Below are 23,953 nucleotides of genomic sequence, written 5' to 3'. Positions count from 1 at the left end.
TCCTAATCCTCAAGTTTCTCCACCAGATCCCACTATCCATGTTCTAGTGCAAGAATCTGTCCCTCATTCTCAAAGTGATCTCATGACTGAAGGAGGTGTTTCTTTTACTGTTGATACGACATCATCAAAACATACATCACCTATGCAACCACGTATGGTGACTAGGTCTCAACTCAGGGTTCGAAAGCCTAATCCCAAGTATGCCCTGAATGCAACAATTGATGTTACATACCATGAGCCCACGTGCTATAGTCAAGCAGTAAAACATGAAAAATGGAGGCAAACCATGAGTTAGTGCCTTACAACAAAATGGAACCTAGACTCTTGTGCCATATCAACCTCACATGAACCTGTTGCCAAATACAAGGTATTTAAGATTAAAAGAAAATTGGATGGCTCGATTGAGTGGTACAAAGCCAGGTTAGTTGCAAATGGCTTTCATCAGAAGGAAGGTATTGATTATAATGAGACCTTTAGTCCAGTTTTGAAACATAGTACTATTCGCCTGGTTCTAAGTTTGGCAGTCTCAAATGAATAGTCAGTACGACAACTAGACATACAAAATGCATTCTTGCATGGTTTCCTAATAGAAGACATGTAGATGCGACAACTTGCCGGATTTATTGATTCACAGCTTCCTCAACATGTGTGCAAGTTGCAGTGCAGTCTTTATGGGTTGAAACAAGTGCCCAAAGCTTGGTTTCAACGGTTTTCTGACTATTTACTTGAACTTGGTTTCCTAGAATCAAAGTGTGATTATTCCTTGTTTGTCTAAAATCAAAATGGCGTCGATTTGATTCTGTTAATATATGTTGATGATATTTTGGTGATAGACAATGACCAAACACATGTTTCTACACTTATTAGACGACTTGGCACTTCATTTTCCATGAAGGATTTGGGACCATTACACTATTTCTTGGGAATTGAAGTTGATTACAATGGTGATTCAATGCATTTGACACAATCCAAGTATGCACTGGACTTGCTCTCTCGCACAAAATTTACTGAAGCAAAGCCTATTTTCACACCCACCACAAGTGGTTAGAAGTTGAGTGCTCTTGACAGTGAGTCCTATTCTAATCCAGTTTTACATCGAAGTGTTGTCGATGCCTTGCAGTACCTTACAATCACGCGACCTAATCTTTCTTAGCCGATCAACCAAGTTTGTCAGTTCATGCAAAATCCATGACTATTCACTGGTCTGCAGTGAAGAGAATGCTACAGTATTTGAAGCATACCTTTGATCATGGATTAGTGTATTGGCCTGGTGACTTGCAACTTCATGCCTTTTCTGATGCGGACTATGCTAGAAATCCAAATTCACGCCACTCCACACGTGGTTTCTATGTCTACTTGGGCAAGAATTTGGTTTCATGGAGTTCTAAGAAGAACAGGACTGTGTCAAGGTTTAGCATAAAGGCTGAATATAGACAACTTACATATATTGTTGTGGAACTTTCTTGGTTTCGTTCTTTGTTTCAGGATTTACGGCTTCGTTTATCTCCTCCCCAGATTTGGTGTGATAATGTGTCCTCTCTTACTATGGCTTCCAATCCTGTGTTTCATTCTCGAACCAAACATTTATAGGTTGATTATCACTACGTTCGAGAGAAGGTGGTTCGAGGGGAATTGCTTGTTCACAAGATCATATTGCTGATCTTTTTACCAAAGGGCTGTCTACTATGCTGTTCAAATACTTGGTGTCCAAGCTTCTCGTTGTTTCTCGTCCTGTCAGCTTGCAGGGGATGTTAGACAAAGCTTATCTGCTTGTTCAAATTCAAACTTTGTAATGGATGTGGAGAAGGAGTCTTAGTTTGTGTGGACTTCTTCAGTTGTAATCTGATATGGTTTTTGTTTGTATTTCAAATGTATAATTTTGGCTCCCTCTTATATAGGGATACGATGTAATCTTTGTAACTGATACATTTGTTTTGCTAATATAAATAGTTATTCCATCGTGTTGATGGATATAAGCTCATCAAACTATTCTTGAGTTCTCTATGGTTTTACAATTACATCATACTGTCAAGTTTTTTATCTACTTAGTATGTTTATATGTAAGTTAAATTTAGCCCAGTAAAGTTTAAAATACTGGGTCCGTCCTTGCCGACCAGCTCCTTTTACAATCAGATTTGTTGTTTTGTCAAGTTTGGATTTGAAGAGATGGCTATTAATCCAAGAAGCCGGAAAATGTGTCGTTTACTTGGACTTTCCAAGTTAACATGTTTAATTTATGACTTTGATTTTTATTAGTTGATTGTAATTAAAGGATCGGGATTGTAAAGCTTAACTCATGTTATAAAAAATTGAAAAAGACATAAACCATAATTCTGCAAATTAAGCCCTGTTTGGTATCCTACTCAGAAAAGTAAATTCAAAAACTATAATTCTTTTTTAAAACATGAGTTTTCAAATAGTGATTTTAAGATCTAAAAACTTGTTTGGTATTGAACTCCAAACTATTTTTGAGATCTAAAAAAATTGAAATTAAAATCAGAAAATCAGAAATCCTAGATTTCCAAATTGAAATTATCAAAAGAAAAGAAGAGAGAGAGAGAGAGAGATGATTTTCATAAGTCAAATTTGGTTGATGGGCCCATCTCAGCCTATTTAGTTGCCAGGCTAGTGTCATGGGCTTGGGCTGGGATTGATGATTTTCATAAATAAACAAACCCACGCCAAATTAATTAATGAGAACCCAATTTAAAACATAAATTAATGAGAAACCAATTTGGAAAAAAAAAAAAAAAAAAAAAAAAAAAAAAAAAAAAAACCTCAATTTGCACATAAATATCAAAGGAGTTAATTGCTAAAATACCTCTAAACTAAGAAGAAATTATAGAGTTATACGATATCACCACGTTAGCTGGTGATACTCCAGCTCAAAATGCGTCACATGTATAATTTTTTGACAACTGGATTCACCATTTATTTTTACTATTAAAAATAAAATGAAAGACATTTTTAAAATAACTTTAGGAAAAAAAATTTCCCTAGAAACCACCTACTTCATTGATGAACCCACCACAGCCCCCTCCCCAATCCCCACCTACAGATGGAAAAAATCCCCATCAAGTCCTAGACCCTAACGAGGGGAGATTTTGGGGGGAAACGGGGCCAGGTACGAGGATCACAAATTTTTCAAAATACCCGATCGAAGACGGGCCGGGGATGGTATTATTACATTAAACAATTAAGTGATGAAAGTGACATAAACTTTCATTCATGTCATCTAGTTTAGGCATAAATGGTTTATCCATTTTCGAGTGGGAAGATTTAAGCCCAGCCATTATATAAACCAAGTCCTGTAACTTTCAAATTACTTGAACTAAATTTAAAGCTCGTCCAGAAAATATTTATGTTATGTTACTAAGATAAAACGATTTTGTAGTCCTATGCCGTCCTTTTTTATTACCTTGGTGTATTAAATTTGGTTGTTTGATTTCAATATTGATTGTTGTAGATGATGATACTTTTCGTTCACATGGATGGTTTGTCACGGTGGTAAGTTGGTGGAAATAAAGACTGGTGGAATAGGTTGATGTTACATAGGTGGATGGCGGAGCCAGGAATTCAATCAAGGAGGGTCAACTTTAAATAGCTTTATAATTACAATTAACTTAGTTTTTATAGAAAAATATATATAAGATTCATTATAATGATTAAATTTCAATATCACAAATTTAATATCTTAGTAAGTATAACCCAAATTCTAGCAACCTAAAAATGATGAAAGAGTATCAAACGTTGATTTTAGATAGAATGAGAAAATCAAATAAAATCCATGACACACACACACATATAAAAGACATATGAAGAATGAAAACAAATATAGATCATATTCATGTTCATTGTAGACAATTTACATTTGTGAGAAGGGTCAATAGTAAGTATAGAAAATTAGTAAAATACCCATTCCTAGACATAAAACTATAAATATACCCTATACTATTTAATGTATATAAGAACCCAAAATAAACCCAAAAATTAACAACTGTCGATTTTTTAAATTTAATAGCAATGTTGGATTATTGTTTTGCCCTTTTGCCCAAAATAAATCCAGCTCCGAGGCTCAATTAAGATAATCGACGATTGCTCCTTCAAAATCTCAGAGCTGGTCTGTGAGATCTCTCACCGCTTTCTCACAGATCTTGCAGCTATTTCCAGATCTCATAGCTCAATCTCTCGCATCTCAGTCACAGGCAAGGTCGTTTTACAACTCAGGAGGTGGACTCGGGTCCTGATCCATGAGGCCGACTCTTTCCTCCACCACCGAATCGAAGATCATCAACGACTGTGAGACCGAGAGGTCCAGGGGCTTCGGCTTCGTCACCTTCAACAACGAGAAGGACATAAGGACGCGATCGAAGGCATAAACGGCCAGAACCTCGATGGCTGTAACATCACCGTCAACGAGGCCCAGTCTCGTGTTGCAGACAACAACGGATTTCTCAGTAAAAATTAAAATGGGCGAATTTTCATTTCTCATTGTTTATGCTTAATTTTTGATTTTTTGATTAATTAAGCAGGGGATTGAGACAGAGATCGAGTTCTTTATCATCGGGCGAGTGGATCTGCACGGCATTTATATCGTTTGTAGCGATCATAGAGGTGTTGATTTTTGCTATGACCGATTGCTTCAGCGACCATCCCCGCTCAACCAAACGCAGTTTCGCATTCGACGATATGTCTGTCCTCTCCGATAAAACCATATGTATGAATTTTTATTTATTTAAAATATTCAGAAGATTAAGAAAACGATATATATGCAAAACTTTGAAGTGTGAATTATTTCCTTTTGCTTTGGGAATTTTGGGAAGAAAAAAAGAAGAAGAAGAAGAAGAAATAAATGATTAGTTAATAAGAATTTTGAATGCTGTTTGTGATGTTTACTTGCATGAAATCATGATGCAATTACTGTTAATGAGCTGGAGGTATTGTAGGAGCTGTTTAAAAAGCTGAGTAGTTCAATTATCTACTACGGATCGATTCATAAGGTCAGTCAAATTTCTTTGAATCATTCAAATTCAATTATGAAGAAATCTATTGTTTCTTTCTAGTTTCATGCATTGTAGTAATCATTTGAATGATGATTATGTTGCAGGAAGAGTTTCAACTAGCACTATTCCCTATGGTGAAAATCTTTTCCTGGACAGGGCATATGCTTCATACCAACATCTTGAACTAATTGACTAGGATACATATATTATTCCCTGCACCTACTTACGCGAATTGGATTTTGCTTTTCCAGGTTTTTGATCTCTTTGATGAAAAGAAAATGGTGTCTTTGAATTTGATGAGTTTGTTCATGCACTCAATGTCTTCCATCCATATGCCCATACAGATGATAAAATTGATTGTAAGTCTTACTGCTATAAGAGGCAAAGCTAAATGTTGTGTGTGTGTCTTTCTTGTTATCTTATGTTGTTTGTTAATTACTTGCAGTTGCATTTAGGGTCTATGATCTGAGACAAACCAGGTTCATTGAGCGAGAAAAAGTGAGTCTTGTACTACTTTTTTACTGTCTAAGTCTCCAAGGAAATTTATGTTTTTATGGGTATTTTTACGTTTGATACCTTGTATGAACACAAACACGATATTTAAAATAAGCAGCCTCTGTTTGGTTTCAGGTTAAGCAAATGGTGATTGCCATAATGATGGAATCTGACTTGAAATTGTCAAAGATCTTCTTGAGTCTATCATTGATAATGTAAGCACTACGTAGTTGTGTAAGTTTGGATGTTGTTTTACTAGGTGGTAATCAAAGCTTCTGGAGAATTTAGTACTCACGACATCTTCTATGACATAGTATTAACAATGTACTTCTATTACATAGTATTAACAATGTACTTTTTTCTTTCTTGTAGAGGTATTTCCTTTTACCTTTGCGATTATATGTGGTGAAACTATGGACAATTAGAGGTGGTTCCTGCAAAAGATATTGGATGTCTTGCTAGGTTTTTTTAGGTTTTTTAAAATTTTTTGTATGAAATGGTATTGACAATGTACTTCTATGAAATAGTATTAACAATGTGCTTCTATGACATGGTATTAACAGTGTACTTCTATAACATGGTATTAACAATGTATTTCTATGAAATGGTATTAGCAATGTACTTTTATGAAATGGTATTAACAATGTACTTCTATGACATGGTATTAACAGTGTACGGAGGTTCGATGGAGAAGGGTCGTAAGGACAGCTCCTTGATTTTCGTGACATTTTTTTTTTAGTTTGGGTTTTTGAAAAAAATTTGGGTTGGGCTTGTTTTGAGTTTTTTTTGAGTTTTTTGTGTTGGGCTTGTGTTCAGTTAATTAATGGTAGAGATGTAATTTATAGGAACTTCAACACTCATTTATTATGTAGTAAATAATTTTTGGGTATGTTTATAAAGTGCATTCCATGTGGGGTTTTTTTTTATAATTTCAGCCCCTATTTTGGGTATATTACTAAAGATCCCTAGTAAATATAGCTATAAAATAATTTGGATAACATAGATAAATATAATATTTTCAAAATGTTGAGAAGGGCCAAGTGACTTTTGTGGGCCTTAATTGGCTCCGCCAAGTGTTACAATTAATTGGAGTGACTGGTGCCAGGTGACTATTGTCTTTAGTATGCAAATTAAGATTTGACACCGGCAAAGGCCTTGATAGGAGAGGGTTCCTTCTTGAGCTCTGGAGTAGTAGCATATTTTCGAATAAAGGCACGGCTATCAAATGGGTTGTAGAGGAGTGGGTGGCTTTCGTCCACTAATTCTTCTGGCACTTGGAAAATCCCATTGTTGAATGTAAACAGTCCAATTGAATATCTTGTCTTGTTTCCACAATGCTTCACTCGGTGGTGGCAAGCTTTTATTCTGTCATTGCTCCACACCTAATTAATTTCATCAAACACCAAGTTAAAACTTTCACATCAAATTGATGCTTTTATTTATTTATTAATGGCCTTCAATTTAAAATTTTAATTATTAAGAACCGAATTTAAAAATAAATTTAAAAAAAACCCTCAATTTGCAATTAAATATCAGACACTTTTTATTGGTTCATAACTAAAAATTAAGTATTAATTTATTGGTTGGTGTATGGGACCCACCTGCAATCCATCACCCGCCATGAATACGAACTGTGCTTGTGAGGGTGCACACTCAACATTAATCCAATCACCTTCCTTTGTTCTGATCTCCAAGCCAGCGATATCATGCTGAACAACAATGGTGGTGAAGTTTATGTCTGTGTGGCTCGGAAACCTTACGATGGCATCCTTGTCCTCTGGTACTGTATATCTGATGAATCTAAGAAGGTGACCGTTCGAACTACCAACCGACTCGTACTGCTTTCCAATCCCATAGCTTTCGAACATCAGTTGCTCAACAGTGCGTTCCAAATGTGCCAATAACTGCCCAAATGAATCTGTGGTTTCACTGCATGCGCCAAAACAAAAAGAAATAAAATTAGAGTACGTACATAACAAAGTAAGATATTAAACGAGTTATGTTTTCTCGGTAAACTTATGTCGCCAGAAAAATGTTTATATTATCTTACTATGAAATTGAATCAAATTATTGGCACTATAAATAATATGAACCAACTACAACATCGTGTGTTCATGTATCGATGAATATAATTGAAATTACCAGAAGTTGCTCTTTCCTTCAGGCCACATGAGATTTTTGAACTTTTGGGTTTCTTGTGGGGATGTGACATTATCGATGCACAAGCTTTCATAGAGTGGCATGCCAGGGTTTGGACCCATATGCCCACGATAGGGTTCCTCACCAACGTTCTTGACTTTGTTTTCTTTGGGAACCTCAAACAAATCTTTGGCTTGGCCAAACATGTTGTTTAAAAGTTCCGCAGAAATTTGCTCATATTGTGCCACGAAAGAGCCGTATTTTTCGAGCGCAAACCGGACTTGTTTGGCGGTGGACAGCCAAGAAGCTGAGCCAGGCTTCAAGTCTTCAATGGAGAAATTGATGGTAGGGAGCTCAGGCAATGTTAGGGAACCCATTTCACTAGAACTGGGATGTTTATGGAATATTTTGTCTCACTTGGTAAGCGCTGTTGCTAGCACAAGCTTTGAGAGAAAACTGATGGGTGTGAAAAATGTTAGGTTTCATGCTCCTTTTATAGTAGTTCTTTGTGCAAGTTGTCGTCAAATTATGTTCAAAAACATGTGCATGATATCATGTGGTGAAGAAATTATTTTATTACATTCTTTGCTGGTCACAAAACAGTCAGCCTGTGACCTGTCCTTTCTATAATTCCAGTGAAAAGTCCTGAAAACACAGCCATATGGAAATTTCTCATTTGCTACATCATCTATGATTTCCTTCTTTTTTTCTTTTTTTTTTTTAAATATTATTAATTCTTTTGAATTTTCAACGGAGTTGAGGTTTTAGGAGGCTGCAACATTTTCATTTGCTTAGTCTCTGAAGAATGATGAGACTATAAAACAGTTTCGTTGCCCATATCGAAAAGTCAATCAGCGACCATAAGTTGAAGAAAGTTCAAAGCATCGTATGACTATCAGGAGCATATTTTTTACAAGCATGTCAATCTTGACGTAGTTGTATGAAAAATCAAAGGTAATTATTTCGTCAACAACGATGTCTAGCTTCGATATCTAAGGTTCATAATATAAAATAGGGCTTGTCCAATATAGGTCCCTCCAATTTCTATTTCCTAGACATGTACCCGTCATTCTATAAATCTATGTATAAAACCCAATTTCAAAATTAAATGACCAGTAGGATATAAGAGGTCATAATATTCTATGTCTTTACATCGTTGCCATCAGACTTCATATTTTATTTATAATTTATTCCAGGCATTTCATTAATTGCCATAATTGTAATTAAAACTCCCTATTAATAGCATATCAATCACCCCATTTCTTTTGGTTGCCATTCCCTCTAACATATCTCCCCCTAAAATTGCAAACCAAAAATAAAATATGTAAATTATATATCCAATAATGTACATATGAAAAATATAAATATAAATATATTCGTATAAAAATATAGGTATATTATTTACCAAAAAAATTTAAAAAAAAACTAGGTCATTTTGCAATTGAAATTTCCATACATTTTTCATAAATTAAAAATAGGTACACAATAATTTTTATAGAAAATAGGTACATTGTATAATTGAAATTTGTGCACTTTTTTTATAAATTAAAAATAGGTACATTATTTAGAAGAAAAAAAATAAGTTCATTATACTAGGTAAATTATTTTACTAGGTATACATTATTAGAGAGAAAAAATAGGTACATTATTTAGAGAAAAAAATAGATTCATTTAAAAAAAATTCATAAAACAAAAAATAAATAGATTATCAAATTATTTTTCATAAAACAAGTAATAGGTACATTATTTAGAGAAAAACATATATACAAAATTTAGCGAAACAATAGGTTCATTATACTAGGTAAATTGTTTTCCTAGGTATATTATTAGAGGAAAAAAACAGGTACATTATTTGGAGAGAAAAAATAGGTTCATTTTTAAAAAAACTGTTTTCATAAATCAAACAATAAAAAGATGATCAAATTAATTTTCATAAAAAAAGTAATAGGTCCTTTATTTAGAGAAAAAAGGGTACATTATTTAGAGAAAAAAAAAAGGGTACTTTATTTAGAGAAAAAATAGGTTCATTTAAAAAAAATGTTTGTAAAAAAAAAAACAATAAATAGATTATCAAATTATTTTTCAACATAATTAGAATGTACACTATTATTCATAAAACTATAATAAAATAGATTACTAGTTGTATAATTCATAAGGGAGCTTTAGTTTTAAAACACAATATAGTTTACTAATTTGGAAGATAGGAATACAATTTCATCTAATTAGCATAAGGCCAAAGACCAAAATGAGTACCCAATTTTACAAAAATATCATTAAAAAATATCAAAATTACACACAATGTCATTCCTTCTAAGGCAAGCATACTATGCCACATGTCCACATCCAGCCAACCACCACCGCCGGCCAACCACCTGCCGCCGGCCACCTCCGACCAGCCGCCGCCGGCCACCTTTCGCCACCGGCCACCTACCACCGCCAGATTCCAGCGCTGCCAGCCAGCAACCGCTGTCACCGACCGCCACCATCTGCATGGAACCAACTTCGTTGCCCCTTATTCACTTTTTTTTTTAAAAAAAAGAAGATTTTGTGTCATTAAAGGGACTTGAACCTTGACCTTCAAAGGAAGAGGGCTCACTTACAAACCACTACACCAAACTTGATTTTGTAATATTTATTCAATTATACAATATTTATATAAACGATCAACGGTTTTAAAAATTAAAAAAAATTCATTTCACCACATATTCACACAAAAACTGCAAATAAAAGCAGAAACTGCAACAAAAATACAATGTAGATATCAATTATATATATATAAAATTAAAAAAATTTATAGAAGCAAAATGGAGGAACCAAGATGAAAGTACTAAAATGGAAACTGCGATGCAGAAACAGAAACTGCAATGCAGAAATAAAAACTGCGATGCAGAAACAGAAACTGCAATACAAAAATAGAAACTGAAATGCTGAGCCTGGGCAAAAATGCTCAGCTCTAAAGTTAAACAAAACAAAACAATAGTTTTTTTATTTATTCAAAACATGTTGGGAGAGAGGGCATCAGACTGAAAACCACCTAGAATGTAAAATAGGTTATCCATGTTTCTGTTTTTTGCATTGCAGTTTCTGTTTTCTGCAATGCAGAAGAAAAGTTCAGAGTGTGGGTATGCAGAACCAAATACATGTACCAAACTGATAGTGATGCATGCACAAAGATGTCAAAGCCAAGTATTGAAAACCACCAAACCATCAGGTCTAGTCAATGTCAATGCAACCTAATTAATGTTCTCCACACAGAAAAAAAGAAAAGATATGAGAAACCATTTGGTACAGCAGGTTTTCCTATGATGTGATCCACCAATTATTTTATATTCGAACGGCATTCTTGAATGCTAAAAGAATCCAAAGAATTAAACTTTTGCAATAGAACAGTTTCAACGATAGATATTGATGCAATAGAACAGTTTTTTTAAAAGTAAAAAAACCATGACAACAGATACCAACGACTAAAATAATAAGGATGCAAGCTGGAGATTTAAACAATAGATCTTTTTATTGATGTGAAGTTTGATATGAAATTAATATCACAAGAACTGAGCAACTAACAAAAAAAATTATACGAAAACTGGAAAATCAACTCCCTACAAACAGCTTCATTTCAGTACTACCTGATTGATGCTACAGATATCAACACATCATCTTTCTCCAAGACTGCAGCGTAAAAGCCTTGAAAATTCAAACATGCAAAATTTGACATGAAGGTTACATACAAAATTAATAAGCAATTCGTAGAAACAAATGACCAATTGAGAAGCCACTTTCACTTAAAAGAAATGACATTAAATTGGACCTGAAGGTTCATATATAACTGTACCCAAAGATACACTTTAAGAGCCCTACTTATCAGAGCAATGAATAGCCATTACTGGCCAAAGAAAAGGATAATCTCATTAAAAGGTGTGAGGTGAACATGTGGAAAGGATAGAAAACACCAACCATAAACACGACTGAAATTCTGTAGAAAAAAAAATAGAGGCAAATAAACCAAAAAAAATAGGACTGCAAACAAACAGAGGCAAATAAACCAAAAAAATTGTTTAAAAAAATGAAGAAGACAATGGAAACTAGCTAGAAAACCATACCTCAATCGAAGGATTTGGGGGCCGAAGGAGAGAGATCGAGGGATTGGAAAACCAAGTAAAAATCCGATCAAAACCGGGGTTTTCCGGCAAAACAGCAGCAGCAGAGGTAGGAGGAAGGTCGGAGCTGGCTTGGGGTGCGACGCCGGTCAAAACTTGACCGGTCCGGTGGCTGGGTGGCCGACGTGACAGTGGCTGGGGGGTTTTGTCGTCGAAACACAGGGGAGGAGAAAGGGAGAAGACGCGGAGAGGGAGAGAGAGAGAGAGATCTGAGAAACTAACGATTTTGGGTTAGGTTTTTAAATGAAAAGGGTATAATTGTCTTTTTAATGACTAATGTAAGGTGGGTCAACAAATCTGGTCTTCCTCTTTGGCCTAATCCAAAATAACAATTCTTTTCTAGGTATTAAAACCCAAACCAAAATATCAAATGTCTTAAATACTAATAAGTAAAGTTATCTATGTCTAATACCTAATTTTTCACAAAAAGGGGTTTGTATTGACATTGGTGTCCACAAAAAAGGTTTGCATTGACGCTTTTGATGCCCGATATAGTAGTATATTGGGCACTAAACTGGAAGCCAACATTGTTAATACAAATCGCTTTTGTGAACACCAATGTCATGAACCACACAAAATTTTATTCATAGAACATCGGAGGTCAGGATCCCTAGTGCTTACCTCAACACGGCACTGAAGAATCATGGTGCACACTAGTGCATACTTTTAGTTTTGTTTTCTCGCAGCAAGAGAATAATTGTTTCAAAGTCCATATGAAACAGTCAAGCGAAGCATGCTCGATCAGCTTCAAGAGGCCAAGTTGGGTCTGTCGACGGAAGAACAGATGGATTGTAACATATATGCCAATAGCGACGGACAGTGAACCAACCAACCACTTATGTCATTTAGTGAAGAACAGATGGAGAATATATTGGGGATTTTATTTCTGCAAAATAAAGCCCTTTAATACTAGAAGCAGAACATCCTAGAATATGAAGCACATGTACAGAAATACCAAATTTATCAGGAAACTCAACATTTATAACCTCTGCTGACTTTTCTAGAGACTTTGAAACAGCCGCCTTAAAATTCTAATATTCAATTCTCAACGATGTATATATTTGACAGCAAACACATAAGCCACCGAAAAATTGAATATAAACAAATCATAATTAATCATACCTCCAGTCATACGTCTCGGAGCCTCTTCTTCCTCAAGTTTGCTACTAAATACTGATCATAAGAGCCAAATCAGAGAAATAAAATATAAGAAGTATATTACAAAAAACAAAAAACAGGCAAAAAAAGAAGAAGAAACGAATTGTCTTTTGGTCAAGAAGGAAAAAAAAACACAGCAATAGAACCAATTGATTTCCTTCTTTTTAAAAACCTTTTGTAATCCTTGTTTACATAAGAAAGAAAAACATGTTTAAAGACTTTTTAAAGTACACAAAATTGCAGGCCTAAGCATGTGTTTAAAGCCCATGAATTATAGTTCGGTTTCCTCCTCTTTTTTTGTTTTTATTTTTTGCCTGGCCAAAAACAACGTTGCTTTGGCTAGGAGCGCTACGCAGCACAACAAACAACCCTTTAATACTCAAGGGCGGCCCTAGGGTGGTGCAAGTGGCGCCACTGCATAGAGCCCTCGATTTTTGAGGGCCTCCGAAAAAAATATTCTTTATATTATATATATTAATATTACAAGAATTGTATATATACTTTAGCGTGCTAAATGTTGGCACAAAAGTGTGTGTGGTGGAGTTGGCTTTCTAGCGCATATCCCTTAATATATGGCTCAGGTTTGAGTTTCGTTGAAGGAATTCTATTTGTGTTTTTTATTATTTTTGCATTATAACAACAAACTTTAAATAACTATAAAAAAAAAATAGAAACACCTTAAAAAAAAAAAAAAAGGAAACATCAAACTAAGCTAACCAGCATCAATATATATATCAATCTCTTTTGTTCGAGTATCAAAGTACTTTCTTCCATTAAAATAAATAAATAACTTCATGACTTCTTCTTTCTCTTAAACTCTAATTTTCTAGTAAGTAATCATCATCATTCATCAATCTCTTTGGTTCCTTTTTCAATCCTTTGACAATTTTTGTTATTCATTCAATTTTAGGAATTTCAACACCAAAACCCTAATTCCTAAATTCATAAAAACCACTCAAAGTCATATAGTCATATTCAATCAAATCTCAATTCAAATTCATGTATGTATCTAAATTTCAATCTATATATTACATGACTTATTTTATTAAATTATTATCATGTTGATGATTGGTTATATAAGAAAATATAGTTTTTAGAAATATTTTTCTATTTCTTTTGGGGTTATCTTCCAGGTTATAAGGTTTTGGAATTTTTCTTTGTAATCTAAACATGTCACCTACTAGAAAATAAGTTTCTGGATATACAAAACTACTTAGAAAAAGAAAATTCGAGGAATTGACTTAATCTCAAAAGGAGCTCTAGATAGATTCATTGTTAAAGAATCACATGCTATGATTGATGAAAATATTTCCAATGAATAACAACAAGATGATGTTGATGAATTGCAAGATACTAAAAACAATATGTATGAATGTGTGGGTAATGTTGAGCATAATGAGAATGATGACAATAAAAATGTTGATATCGATGAAAATGTTGTTTTATGACATTAAGGTATGACAAATTTTTTTTATAGCATTTTTGTATTATATTATGTGAGACCCTAATTTAAGTTTCGCACAGAGCCCTCAAAATTTTAAGGAGGGACTGTTAAACAGAAGAAAGTAAGAACCCAACACCGCACTGAAAAATGATATGAAAAAGTCAAGAGAAGCCTGCTCGATCAGTTTGAATACGTTGAAAGAAAGTTCAAAGTAAATTCTTTCGTGACAGTGACCAACCACCACCTATGTCGTTTATTGGGGATTTTTTTTCTGCAAAATATTGGGTTATACATAGATTTTAAGGTCTGTTACAATCTTTGAGATTCTTTCTTCTTACCTTCTACTGCTGCTGATACAAAGCCCTTTAATACTAGAAACAGAACATCCTAGAATATGAAGCAAATGCAGAACTACCAAACTTCTATCCAAATTTCTTAGGAAACTCAACATTTATAATCTCAGCAGACTTTTCTAGAGACTCTGAAACAACCGCCTTTAAATTCTAATTTTCAATTCTCAATGATGTATATATGTAATAGCAAACACATAAGCCACGGTTTATTTGTGGGTCATAGAAATGAGTAAATTTGAGCCAGCTATGAAAAAATATGAAAGTTAAAAAAGGGTTTAATTACGGTAGACGTCCTTGAACTATGGCCCCAGTTGCAATTGGGTCCGTGAACTAATTTTTGAGGCAATGAAATCCTTTAATTAGACAATCAGTTGCAATTAGGTCCTGCCGTCCAACTCTGTCAATTTGTCCGTTAAAATGAGGGGTAAAAATGTCCTTTCAAGTCTGAAGACTCTCCTTCGAATATGAACTTAAACCATTCACTTCGACCCCCAAATGAAGAACTGAAGAACTGAAGAACTGAGAAGGGGCTGCGAGGGAAGGAAAAATGTCGGAGAGTTCGACGGATTCAAATTACAACCAACGTTACTACGAGTGTGGGTCGGAAATCAAACGCCGGACTTCATGGACAGATCTGAATCCTGGAAGAAGATTTGAGGCATGTTGCAATAATCGGGTAAGTTTTTGTTTGAATTGCAGAACAGTAATTGGTGTTTCGTTTTTTCGCATGGTTGGAGAATGAAATTGGTGTTTTGTTGGGTCTGAAATTGGCGTTTCGTTTTGTTTGAATTGCAGAATAGTAAGAGGGGGTTGCATTTTTTCGCATGGGTGGAGAATGAAACATGCCCACGTACGAGGAAAGGAAATCTTGCCTGGGTAACTTAGAAGACTAAGAGGAATGGAGGACGAATTGAGAGCAACAACGGAGAATTTCAGATTGATGGAAGAAGAGAAGAATAAATTAGAGCAAAAACTGAGAGAAGAGAAAGAAGAAATCAAGATTTTGAAAAAACAAAATCTAGGAATGGGTCAACAAGTTGTTGTACTAGAAGGGGAAATTTTGAGTTATCGACAAAGACAAAGGTGGTTCTGGGTTGTTATTCTGTTGTGTTTTATGATTGTGATATTGTTCATCAATATGGATGATTTGGTAGTGTAGAAATGGCAGGAAATGGGCATAATGTTGTATATACTCTTGAACAACTTTTGATGGCATGGGCATAGTGTAGAAATGGGCAAAAACCTGGGCATAAGGTTATTTTGTGCCTCTTTGGCAGTGTATAAAATGTTTTTCTATATAAGCTGATTTTGTGCTGAATTGGCAGTGTATACCAAATGAACAGGGGCACATTACATACAATCCAAAAGGCTTCAATTACCAATTAACATTCACCAACTGCACATTACATACAATCCAAAATACACCTGAACATTACATAGAATAGGCAAAAGAGCCTTCAAAATAACATTACCAAATAGCATACTTGAGTCTATAATTGTTCACCCAAAATACACATCCACATAGTAAGTACATAAGAGTCCAAAAATAGGTCTTAAAAGTCCACAAAATATGTCTTCACAGTCTATACTTGTCCTCCTCTTTTGACACTCTGTTTGAATCTTCCTCTACGGGGTGTGGTTTGTTGAGTAAGTGAAGAGGATGATGGTTGCAAGGGCACTTGTTGTGAGTATGTCATTGGCAGATTGGCCCTTCCTTGACTATCACTTACCACCTAAGATAAAAACCACAAACAACATATATTACTATATAGGCAAACATAAGAAATCTGAGTTGGGCAAGAATAATAGGCTACTAACTGGTTGTGAAGATGACATCCTTGTAGCTGGATTCCATAAGCCTCTTCCTCTTCCTCTGCCTCTTCCTCTGCCCCTTTTACCTTGAATTTGGGCTGGGGCAGTGTAAGTTTAAGTTGGGGCAGCTTTTTTTTGGACTGGGGCAGTGTCAGTTTGGGCCGGGGCAGCATTAGTTTGGGCTAGGGCAATATCATTTTGGCCTGCATTTTCATTGTCAGCTGCTTGAACTTCATTTTGGCCAACATTCCCATTTTGGGCTGCCTCATCCTGCACAACATACAAGCATAGCTATATAAAATCACAACCACAACTGACCACAACCCAAATAATTAAAATGCATAACAAAACCCAAATAATTAAACAACTTGTCTTCCACATCCTCTTCGATTGTGGCCTTCTTTTCCACATGCTCCACATCTAATTTTAATGAAGAGTCTTCTAAGTTTTGCTGCTGGAGCAGTGTAACCTGGAGGCAAAGGGTTTGGTGGGTTTGGGGCTGGTACTTGGACCTCAACAGCCTCCTTTGTCCTCACTCTCTTGGGTCTTCCTGGTTGACGTTTATGAAATGGAGGTCTAATTGGAGGCAAGCCACCCTTAACCCACTGATCCATAGAAGGGATGGGGTGAACTATTGGTTCATATGACCTCATGTATGTCTCTGGCTTATAACACTCATGTACATATTCAACAGGGTTTTCATCTCTGTGGAATATAGCTGAAATAGCATGTGCACAGGGTATGCCAAATAAATCCCATCTCCTACAACTATAAGACATTGCTGCAAGATCTACAACAAACTCCCCACCATACATGTGACTGACTTGATACATTTTCTCCCCAGCCAATCTAGGAATGCATTGAGAAGCTCCCATCTTGTTCCTCTCAATTATTTTGAATATCCTTAGGCCAACAGGGTGTTTCCATTTACCACAAGCAGCCCTTCGATTAGCCATCCTAAGCATCACATACATTCGAATACTTTCCAAACATGTCAAAATGGAATTATCTTTGGCATCAATTATAGCTGCATTAAAGCTCTCACAAAGGTTGTTCAGCAGAAGATCACACTTATACCTTGGATGAAAACGAGATCTAGTCCAATTATTGGGTGGTCTCTACACCAACCATTTCCAAGCTTCCAAGTCTTCTTCCTTCATCTTCTTCATTTCTGCTTCCCACCAAGGAATAGTAGTGGCTCTGGCAGTTGCCCACAACATGTGTTTAAGAGTAAGACCAACATGTGTTGCTCTGAAATTGTTGTACAAGTGCCGGATGCACATCCTATGCTCTGCAGTTGGTAGTACATGTGCAATGGCAGGTATGAGCCCCTTTTGCTTATCACTTATGAAAGCTCAAGATAAACCATTTGTAATACCTAAATCTTCAATAAACAAAGACAGAAACCAAATCCACGAGTCCTTGTTTTCAATCTCAGCCACAGCATATGCAATTGGGAAAAGAGCATTATTACCATCAACTCCTACAGCACTCAATATTTGCCCAAGATAAGGACCTTTCAAATGGCAAGCATCAACCCCAATTACATGCCTGCACCCTTCTAAAAACCCTTTTTTACAAGCAGCCAGACACACATAAATCCTTTGAAATATTGCTTCACCCCCAACCAGATCACACTTAATTTTCACTATACTACCTTTGTTGGTATTCTTCAACTGCTCTGCATAGTCCCACAACCGTGCATATTGCTGCATGTAGTTTCCTTCAATTTGTGCTTTAGCCAATCTCTTTGCCCTATACACTTGAGTTTTGGACACCCTCACATGATAGGACTCCAAAACTTCTCCTTGAAAAGCTTTCAGATTCCTATGTTTCTCTTAATCTTGCTAGAAAATCTCTCACAAATCCATTTGGGATTAGCAAACTTTAGTTTCTCCACCCTCCCACCGGTGTGTTCTAAGCTCAACTTCTTAATTGCAAATGTTTGCACATCCTGGTTTATCTGTGAAGCATAAACCACAAATGGACATTTTAATTAGGGCTCATCATTTGGCCCGCGGGCTCATGGGCTTACGGGGGCCCGCCCGGCCCATCGAAAAAAAAGCCCGGCCCGGCCCGTTATGGGCTTTGAGAAAGCCCGGCCCGCTTGGGCTTGGGCTGGGCTTGGGCTTGAGTGTTTGAAGCCCAGCCCGGCCCATAGGCCCGGCCCGATGAAGCCCGATGTATAACTATATCTTTATATTTATGAGAAAAAGAAGAGAACTATGAAGTTATGAACAAAGAAAAAAAAAATTGAGACATAAACATATAGACAAATATAAATAGAGAACTATGAAAAAAAGAGGAAATATAAAAACACATCAAAATAGGCCTCATATTTATGAAAAAAAAGACAAATATCTTTACATAATAATTAATACACAAACACCTAATCCCACCTCCTTTGACAATAATGACCCTTGAAACTAACATTTCCTCCAGCTTGATTGAGCATTAGAGCACTCTGGAATTTCATTAATGTGAGCATTGGCTCTCATTAATGTGAGGCTTGTGACAAGGTCCTCGTAGTTAGAGCACTTTGGAATTTCATTAATCAGGTCACATTCCTCCATATAGGCCTGTAAGTCGTGTGCACTCTGATCATTAGGGTTTGCTACAGCATATGCTTGATCCTTGAGGAAAGCTAACTGTGCTTGTAAGTTGACCACCTGAAAAGTTCAAACCAAAAGCATATACTCATCATTTACTTCAACATACAATCTGAACATACAAAGGGTACTAAATGATTAACCTGCTGTTTGAGAGCAATAATATGTGAAACACAGCCATATATGGGATCTTGAAGCCTGGCTACAGCTTCATGCCATATTGTCGTTGCGGCCTCACATCGATCGCTCAACGGAAGGTGAGCTAAAAGATTCGACACATTGCTTGCGCCAAAAACCTTGTGGATGACAGAAAAATGGGTAGCTCCCTCTTCATAGGAGAAATAAGGCTAAAAAATACACCCTATCACACATTTTCTTCTTAAGAACTTGCAGGCTCCACAGGGAGAACGAGAACTAGCCATGGTTTTGATGATCTTTTTTGTTGGTGATTATTGCTGGCTAATCTCCTAGAGAAAGAGGAAGAGCGACTCAGTAGGGGAAGGGAAGGAGAAAATTAAAAAATATCAGTCACAGTGGAAGGGAATAATTGAGGGAAAGCGAATAATTGAAGGCATCCAAAGCGAATAATTGAAGGCATCCAAAGCGAATAATTGAGTATATTTGAAGCGAAGTTTAGGCCCATTTCGGCCCGGCCCGTTGGGCTTAGCCCGGCCCGGCCCGATGGGCTATTTCAAGCCCAGTTCATGGGCTGGGCTTGGGCTTTGAATTTTCTAAAAAAGCCCAGCCCGGCCCGGCCCAAGCCCATTAAATTTGGGCCGGGCATTGACGAGCCCTAATTTTAATCCTCCGTTGCAAATTGCCTTTACTCTCATCTTGTCATTTTTTTCAAAGAACAGTTTCCTTCCATGAATAATGGAATATTCCCTGAGTGCCTCTTTAAGAACCTGTCTGTTTTCAAATTGCATCCCAAGTCGAAACTCAGGATTGTTTAAGTCCACCGCCCTTCTATACTGCTTAAACCGAGGCAGTTTTTTTTTCTTTCTCACCTTCCTTGTCCCTTCATTATCCCCTTCCATATCATCCCCATCACCCTCACTTTCAGTATCAAAATCTGAGGTGTGCTCACCATCTGATGACACCTCTCCAGGAGCTTCAAAAGCAGGCCCCTCATTGCTACCATTCATAGTGTCCTATGCCCCTTCATGAACAGGCACTTCAACTGTTTTAAACCCAAATTCTTCTTCACTGAACTCGTAATCACTATCAACAAATTCTCCATCTTCTTCACTGTCTCCAACCTCAGCTTCATCTTTATCTTTAACATCAACATTATCTTCCACCCCAGTTTCATATTCCACCTGACTTTTATCTTGCACCCCAGTTTCATATTCCACCTGACTTTTGTCTTGCACCTCAGTTTCATCTTCCACCTGAACATTGTGTTGCACCTCTGCATAATTGTCTGCACCATCCAAACCTTGCCACCCAAAAGATGCTTGACTCCAAACTATATTACAATTGCCCACTTCAGTATAGTACAACACAACAATCCTATTACATGGCATTTGGACCAGCATGTCAACCAGTTTAACATCAGAGCTGATAAGTTCAAGCCCACCTACACCATGGGTTCCACCCTTCCTATACCATATTTCCAGATTTGGTTTGGGGTTAGAAATGTCTACATTGTAACCAAGCCCTTTCCCTACCTTTCTTAAGTCCACCAATGACAGAAAATCCTGTACAACATTATCCAAGTAACAAACTTTTCCATTTTTATACTCCCCACTTTCCAACACACCCCCATGGTGAAGTTCTAAACTACAGTTTTCATGGTTACCTGCACAGTAAACAAGGTTCAAAACAATGTTAAAACACACACACCTGTTTTGGAATCATAAAATCAGACAAAACCATGTTTTAATTCAATGTTTTGCACCAAAACCAAAATATACAGTACACAGTTCATTCAGTTTTTTAATTGCTATGGAATAACTTCAGTCCATTTGGTGTGAGGCATAGATAGAAGACAAGAAGGGATTAAAAAAAAACCCTAAGTGTTGCAGTCAAGGACAGTATAAAGCAAAGCGTGTAAGGAATCTTTAAAAGCTATGGACCACACAGATGAAAACAAAACCAACTGATACATATTCAAACAGGAAGAATCACTTACTGTATTTAGGAGCAACATCACCCCAACGGAAGTCAAACTCTTCCATCACTATCAGCCAAAAGGACGAAAAACCCAACTATCTCCAAAATGAAACCCTAACCTTTAATTGTACCCCCGATCAACCCCAAATTTCGAAGCTTACATAGAAAATTTCTCACTCACTCAGTCACTGCTGCAGCAAATTTAACTCCAATGGCTGCCTCATAAGGGATAGCTCAATGTATGCAACTCCAATGGCTACCTCATAAGGGATAGTTCACGTGCGTTCCCCCTTTCTTCAGCGCTAAATTGGATTTGTTTCGTTCAAAACGATGAAAAGTCGAAGATACCCCGAACAACAAGAGCACGTGACACTCACATGGTCAATCTCGACGGATTTTGTTACGGCAGGACCTAATTGCAACTGATTGTCTAATTAAAGGATTTCATTGCCTCAAAAATTAGTTCACGGACCCAATTGCAACTGGGGCCATAGTTCAAGGATGTCTACAGTAATTAACCCTTAAAAAAATATCTCTTGTCTTTTCATTTGAAAAAAAAAACTTTGGGATTGCAAACACTCAGAGTACAGTGGTTTGTCTGGAATTCAGGTTACTTGAGGCGCAAGTTTCCTTTTATTTATATTTCGATTAGGTTCCTTGCAGTAATAATAGTGGCACGCTCACACAACACTCTCTTAGCCTATTGCTAGGGCTAAGAAGATTTTGGGGTAAACACTATATATAAATAAAAGAGAGCCAAAAAAAAAAGGGTAAATTCCCTTAAAGAGAAAGAAAAACCATGATTATTGATATGTCATACAATTCCCTTAACTCTGCTAGCTCTACATACACCTCCAAGCAATGTTACTTCAACAAAATAACAAATGTAGTACTGAGGTTAAACTCTCTGCTAGTTATTTTTGCTCCTTGCGTTTCGGTCATAGACCTGGATCTCTCGAAGGTTAAGCGGTTGTACTGGCCTTGCATTCATCTCTGCATACTGCAATCAATTTAATAACCAAAGATTAGAGACAATATGTTTGAATATACTTTCGTTTTTTTTTTTCTTGTGCTGGAAGACGAAAGAAAAGAGTAGAGATCGATGTAGTTGAATCACTTACATCATGCACAGCGAATCGAACTAGCTTTACTTGATCCCTTGAGACTGTTCTTATCTGCATATGGGCAATTTAAAGTTTGGCATAGGGTCACGTATTTTTATTGATGGTCCAAATTAAAATGAAAAGATATGTACATATGGTGCAAAAGTCGAGACCCTTAAGGAGGAGCAATTAATTACCTTTTTATCGATGGTCCAAATAACGCCTTCAGTGCAAGGAGGAACGGTGAGTGAGCCCATGTATCTGTAATAGTTTTTCCCACCAATTTTAATCTTTCTAGGATCAATCATCCCCATGTTTCTCTCTTCCTTTTGATCAGTCATGGATTTTACATCCCTCGTCACAATCTTGCAATATGTTAGTCTATTATAGTAGTATTTTTCATAAGACATGTATCTTGTACATAGTTATGAGTTAGGTCAAATATTTTGCTATTGGTCTATGAATCTGGACTATTGATCAGGTTGATTTTTATCTGACAATATAAGTATGGCAACAAAACATTGTTGAGTTAATAATTTGACTCCGCTTGAGTACCTTAGAGAGGAAAGAATTGGCACGACCGATCTTGTAGAGGACACCAACGACAGCGATCTTGTTTGTGACGTTGGGATCGAGACTGAGATGAACCATGTGAAGCTCCATGGCATGCCTCCTGCCGTTTATGGAATGCTCTGAAGGTGAGTGCCAGTGACATTGTTTCAGCAAATACTCAGTCCCATTTTATCTGAATTGATCCAGCGTTGCCCATCCACTCCATCTGCGCGTGCACACACACACTTACACACCAAAAATAATAATTAAGACACATTAATATTACGTGATGAAATAAAACAATTATTGTAAAATTACCGAAATATCATGGCCTCTTTTCTTGACAGTGGCATTACAAGGCTTGTAAGTGGTGTTGAGTTTGCCTAAGTTTGGGATTAGCTTGACTCTCTGACTTGATAAATCAATAGGAGATTGCATGACTCCATTTTTACACGCAGCCCATTCTTCTTCATCTCTCCCCACTGCTTCGGCCCCTTTCCGCTTCCCTGAAGATAATCGAACTCTCTTTCATCCTCTGCAATGTGCACAATATATACATGCCTATGATTGATTAAATTTTTTTCCTTTTCCACAAAAAAGAAAATAAGAAAATAAGAATATGTATCTATGTAATTAATCTCATTGTACTTGCCAACTTCCTGAGCTTCGACTGATGTACTGTAATGTGAGAATAGAAGTAAAAAGAAGAGTAAAGAAGAAATGCAGATGGGTTTGATTTGATGCGGCTTCATGTTTCACAGTGACATGCAGGTGAGAGATATAGATAAATATATAGACATCACAGCAACACAAACTTAAAGCGTACACAATGACGAAACGGTGAAGTTTCGTACCAGTTTCTGTAAAGGAGTTTCTTCTGCGGATGTGAACGTGAGATTCGACCCTCAATAAAGAATGACCAGAGACAGATTGTATCATGTTATTTGCTACTAACTTTTTCTTCTTCTCCACGCAAACATTAATTTCAATTTTGAAGCTTTTGTTCGTTATAA

General features: G+C 36.4%; 2 protein-coding genes, 2 long non-coding RNA genes and 1 pseudogene across 7 annotated transcripts; 1 reads left to right on the top strand and 4 right to left on the bottom strand.

Moving 5' to 3' along the window:
* The first annotated feature begins 4,024 nt into the window (after positions 1-4,024).
* LOC110774474 (uncharacterized) lies at positions 4,025-6,397 on the top strand. 4 transcript variants are annotated; one of them, XR_015835109.1, is made up of 7 exons: positions 4,025-4,457; positions 4,533-5,000; positions 5,108-5,137; positions 5,255-5,362; positions 5,449-5,501; positions 5,634-5,713; positions 5,871-6,054. It is a non-coding gene; the product is annotated as an uncharacterized LOC110774474 (long non-coding RNA). The 4 variants fall into 4 exon arrangements; XR_015835107.1 differs by having other exon boundaries at positions 4,025-4,717; positions 4,947-5,000; XR_015835108.1 differs by lacking the exon at positions 5,871-6,054 and adding an exon at positions 6,170-6,397 and having other exon boundaries at positions 4,025-5,000.
* A 92-nt stretch (positions 6,398-6,489) lies between these two features.
* Positions 6,490-8,088, bottom strand: LOC110768213 (deoxypodophyllotoxin synthase-like). Its single transcript, XM_021971915.2, has 3 exons — positions 7,641-8,088; positions 7,100-7,427; positions 6,490-6,880 (listed from the first exon to the last, which is right to left on the bottom strand). Exons 1-3 carry the CDS (start codon positions 8,012-8,014, stop codon positions 6,629-6,631), a joined length of 954 nt encoding a protein of 317 aa, XP_021827607.1. The 5' UTR covers positions 8,015-8,088; the 3' UTR covers positions 6,490-6,628.
* Positions 8,089-9,792: 1,704 nt separating this feature from the next.
* Positions 9,793-11,982, bottom strand: LOC110768216 (uncharacterized). The gene is made up of 3 exons (XR_015835500.1): positions 11,738-11,982; positions 11,264-11,321; positions 9,793-10,156 (listed from the first exon to the last, which is right to left on the bottom strand). It is a non-coding gene; the product is annotated as an uncharacterized LOC110768216 (long non-coding RNA).
* Positions 11,983-16,675: 4,693 nt separating this feature from the next.
* On the bottom strand, positions 16,676-18,276 carry LOC148294889 (uncharacterized). Its single transcript, XM_088252289.1, has 3 exons — positions 17,940-18,276; positions 16,930-17,588; positions 16,676-16,831 (listed from the first exon to the last, which is right to left on the bottom strand). The coding sequence occupies exons 1-3, from the start codon at positions 18,274-18,276 to the stop codon at positions 16,676-16,678; spliced, it is 1,152 nt and encodes a 383-aa protein (XP_088108415.1).
* Positions 18,277-22,195: 3,919 nt separating this feature from the next.
* Positions 22,196-23,692, bottom strand: LOC110768206 (alpha carbonic anhydrase 7-like; annotated as a pseudogene).
* Positions 23,693-23,953: the final 261 nt, after the last annotated feature.

The sequence above is a fragment of the Prunus avium genome, chromosome 4 (assembly GCF_965620075.1).
Source record: "Prunus avium chromosome 4, drPruAviu1.hap1.1, whole genome shotgun sequence".
NCBI lineage: Eukaryota > Viridiplantae > Streptophyta > Magnoliopsida > Rosales > Rosaceae > Prunus > Prunus avium.
The sequence above is the reverse complement of the archived record's forward strand: the minus strand, read 5'-3'. Positions and strand labels throughout refer to the sequence as shown.